General features: G+C 62.5%; 2 protein-coding genes across 2 annotated transcripts in view; both read left to right on the top strand.

Moving 5' to 3' along the window:
* The window catches only part of aars2 (alanyl-tRNA synthetase 2, mitochondrial (putative)), a 6,168-nt gene extending 4,377 nt beyond the window's left edge, over nt 1-1,791 (top strand). The window contains exons 16-23 of the mRNA XM_019889659.1: nt 164-301; nt 367-470; nt 553-661; nt 735-818; nt 904-1,014; nt 1,088-1,171; nt 1,249-1,362; nt 1,452-1,791. Of these exons, the coding sequence (XP_019745218.1) occupies nt 164-301; nt 367-470; nt 553-661; nt 735-818; nt 904-1,014; nt 1,088-1,171; nt 1,249-1,362; nt 1,452-1,667 (960 nt within the window). The 3' untranslated portion in view covers nt 1,668-1,791. The remainder of the gene's footprint in view (nt 1-163; nt 302-366; nt 471-552; nt 662-734; nt 819-903; nt 1,015-1,087; nt 1,172-1,248; nt 1,363-1,451) is intronic.
* capn2b (calpain 2, (m/II) large subunit b) overlaps nt 1-3,853 on the top strand; it is a gene marked incomplete at its 5' end in the record, with an annotated part of 20,202 nt that overhangs the window by 12,441 nt on the left and 3,908 nt on the right. The window contains 3 exon segments of the mRNA XM_019889614.1: nt 2,392-2,677; nt 2,784-2,853; nt 3,705-3,848. Of these exon segments, the coding sequence (XP_019745173.1) occupies nt 2,392-2,677; nt 2,784-2,853; nt 3,705-3,848 (500 nt within the window).

Raw genomic sequence — 3,853 nt, 5'->3', positions numbered from 1 at the left:
GCGCTAACGACGCGTTGGCGCCAACGCGTTGTTAGTGCTAACAACGCGTTAGCGCTAACGACGCGTTAGCGCTAACGACGCATTAGCGCCAACGCGTTGTTGTTAGCGCTAACAACGCGTTAGCGCTAACGACGCTTTAGTGCTAACGACGCTTCTGGCGCAGGGCTCGCTGAGCGCCGAGCAGCTTCGGCAGGTGGAGGCCCACGTCGACGCGGCGGTGGCGGCCGACCAGCCGGTGCACGTCCAGGAGGTCCCCCTGAAGGTGGCCGTGACCATCGGGGATGTCCGGACGGTGGACGAGGTGAGCCCCCCGCCCCCCTTTCGGGACTCCGAGCCGCTCGCCGTTGCTTGACCGGCTGTCTTCAGGTGTATCCCGACCCCGTTCGGGTGGTCTCGCTGGCGGTTCCGGTCTCGGACCTTCTGGACCGTCCCGCTGTCGGCCGCACGTCGGTGGAGCTCTGTTGCGGAACGTGAGACCGCCGAGGCCCGAGCGCGCTCCCTTTGACCCTCTCGCCCACCCCCCCCGTTTAGACGTGCGTTTGTGTGTCTCAGCCACCTGGCGCGGACGGCCTCCATCGGCAACCTGGTCATCGTCTCCGAGCGGCAGCTGGTCAAAGGGATCAGCCGTATCGTCGCCGTCACCGGGGCGGAGGCCGCTCGGGTGAGTCGAGGACGAGGACGAGGTCTCGCCCGCTCCCGACCGCCGCTTACGTGTGGCGCGATTGGCTTTCGAGGCTCGGGAGGCGGGCCGGACGCTGCCCTCCTCCCGCCTGGACTTGGCCCAGAGTCTGGCCAAGGAGGTGGGCGCGGTCTCCGACGTAAGCGGCGCCGTCCGTCTTTCGGCCGGGGGCTCCCGCCCACCACCGCCGCGCCTTGACTCTCCCGCCGCGTCCCGTCTTCCAGGCGGTGGACAACACGCCCGTGCCCCAGTGGCTGCGAGGGGAACTGCAGGCGCGCCTCAAGGCCATGCAGAGGCGGAGCAACACTTTGGTCCGCAAGCTGGAGAGCGCGCAGGTGAAGCCTTTTCCCCATCGCCGCTCCCTTTCCCGTCGCCGTGCGCCACACTAACCGCCGCCGCGCCGCGCAGGCGGCGCTCGCGGCCGGGGCCTTGCTGACCGAGGCCAAACGGGAAGTCCTGCTGGTCAGCGCCGTGGAGGCGCCGACCTTGGCGGTAGGTCGTCGTCGTCCGCCGCCGCTCGCCCCGGCGCGTTTTTTTTTTTTTTGCCGCCAGCCTTTCCGTGCCTTCAGGTCCTCGTGAAAACGGTCAACCTGGTGAGTGCGGCGCATCCCTCCGCTCGCGTCATGCTGCTGGCGTCCCAAAAGCATTCTGGGAAAGTCCTGTGCGCCTGTCAGGTTCCCAAGGTAACGCCGCCGCCGATCGCCTCCCCCGGCCCCCCAGGGGCTCTGTCGGGAAGCGCCTGATCGGCCGCCGCCTTTGCGCTCCCGCTCAGGATTCGGCGGCGGCGCTCCCGGCTTCCGATTGGGCGACGGCCGTGTGTCGCAGGATGGGCGGCGACGGCGGCGGCTCGGCGGTGGTGGCCCGTGGGACGGGACGTAGCCGCGACGTGGCGGAGGCGCTGGCCTGGGCCGAGACCTTCGCTCGCGATCGTCTCGCGAGGCCTTCCCGGCTTCCCGAGCAAACGGGAAGTGCTGGGGCGGGGCCTTAAACCTTCGGGGTCTGATGATGATGATGATGATGATGCGTGAGTGACATCCGAGAGCCAAACCAAATCATCCTGCAAATTGTAAAAGGACATCAGGGGAGTTGGATTTTCTTCTTTTTTTTTGGGGGGGGAGGGTGTTTGAAAAAGCTCGAGATGAGCCCACTAGAGGGAGCCAGAGGAGCGCTTGTTGACGAAATCCGACTCGCTTGTTGTGTGTGTTGGGGTCCGCGCGGGGGCGCCTCATTCTTCTTGGTGGGACGCGACGCTTTGCTTTGGATTGTTGCTTTTTTTTTTTTTTGCCTTCTTCTGTCGCTTCATTAAACTCATGTTTCAAGTCACTGTTCGGTGGAGTGAGAGTGTCCTTTTTTTTTTGAAAGAACCTTTCAACTGAAAAGTTGAAAACTTATTTCTTGAGTTTTGCCTGGACAAAAAAAAAAATAAAACGCAACTGGACCTCCTTGGTCCGCCGCTTCAGCGATGCAGTGGGAGATTTTTACTTTTGGGGATGTTGGGAGGGGGGGGGTCAAAAGAGCTTCGCCCTTCATCCAAGCTGGAAACGATTCGCGACTTTGCGGAAGCGCCCGCGCGCACATGACGCGGGCGCGATCCCGCCCGCCCCTTCGGCAGGGCGTGGGTTTATTTGCCTGGCGTGACGTCACGCGGAGCACAATCCCAGACTCAGACTGCCTGCCGAAGTTTTTCCAGGCGGGCGGAAAGTCGAACGCAGCCCTTTTTTTTCCCCCCCCTCGCCTCGCCTCGTTCTCGTTCTCGTCGCCATGTCCGGCGTGGCGTCCACCCTGGCCAAGAAGCGCGCCATGGCGGCGGGCTTCGGCACCAACCAGCGGGCCGTCCCTTTCCTCAACCAGAACTTCGGCGCCTTGCGGGCCCAGTGCCTGAGCGGCGGCAGGCTCTTCTGCGACCCCGCCTTCCCGGCCGCCCCCGAGGCGCTCGGCTTCAAGGAGCTCGGACGCAACTCGTACAAGACCCGCGGGGTCACCTGGAAGAGGCCCTCGGTACGTCGCCCCCCACCCCCGACCCCGCGCCCCGCGTGCCGCTTCCTTCCCTCCTTCGTTCGTTGGGATCGTCGGTGATTGACGCCGCTCGTTTGTGTCCAATCAGGAGCTGGTATCCTCACCTGAATTCATCGTGGGCGGAGCCACCAGGACAGACATCTGCCAGGGGGCGCTCGGTACGTTCACCTTCTCCGTCCGACGGCGTCCGTGCGTCCGTCCGACGGCGACATGGCGGGGGGCGGGGGGTGTTTGCGCTCTTCATCAAGTCGGCTTCTTCTTCGCGTGTCTCACACACACAAAAACACACTCGCCGTCTTGAGAGCGGAAGACGAGAACTCGACGTGAGCCGCGTCGTCTTTCTTTCTTGAGACGCCACATCTCGTTGGGGCGGGAAACGGAACGATCCGCAACAGCGAGCCTTGTCGATGGGGGGGGGCTCGAGAGGGTGTGTGTGTGTGTGTGTGTGTCTCTGTATCTCTCGCTCTCTTTCACACACACACACACACACACACACCCTCTCGCCCCCCCCCAGCCCCAACCCTGCCACACACACCATCAAAAGTACACAAAGGACACGTGAAGTTATGAAAATCTTTCTTCTGCTGTTGCCGACACACCCTTGCACTATGTGTGTGTGTGTGTGTGTGTGTGCGCGTGTGTGTGCGTGATGACTCACCAGCTGCGTGACTCACTTTTTGTTTTCACATGTTGGAATTTTTTTCTCTGCCTCCAGCTTCTCTTTTTCTTTTTTTTTCTTGCGCTTGCGGTCGACGTCTGCTGAGGAATGGTGGGCCGAGCGGGATCGCTCAACGCATTTGCCAATCATTTGGCGCTCCGCAGCGGCGGTTCGGACGTCGGCGGCCATCAAATAGCGTTCCGGAGGGCCTCAAAGTCATTTTTTTTTTTCCCGCTCGCGTCGTCCGTCGCCCATGTGCTCACGTCCGTTTTTGGCCCACTTTGTCCAAGTGGACATTTTGTCCACATTCGTGCGGCGGGGGCGTGTCTAATTGTCGCCGTGACAACGCAGGTGACTGTTGGCTGTTGGCGGCCATCGCGTCGCTGACCCTCAACGAGTACGTGATGGCGCGCGTCGTCCCCGACGACCAAAGCTTTCGCGACAACTACGCTGGGATCTTCCACTTCCAGGTCAGAGGTCACGTCGCCCCCCCCCCCCTC

Source organism: Hippocampus comes, unplaced genomic scaffold (assembly GCF_001891065.2).
Source record: "Hippocampus comes isolate QL1 unplaced genomic scaffold, H_comes_QL1_v1.1 scaffold301, whole genome shotgun sequence".
In the NCBI taxonomy this organism is placed as follows: Eukaryota; Metazoa; Chordata; class Actinopteri; order Syngnathiformes; family Syngnathidae; genus Hippocampus; species Hippocampus comes.
This window is presented reverse-complemented; position numbering and strand designations above follow the sequence as displayed.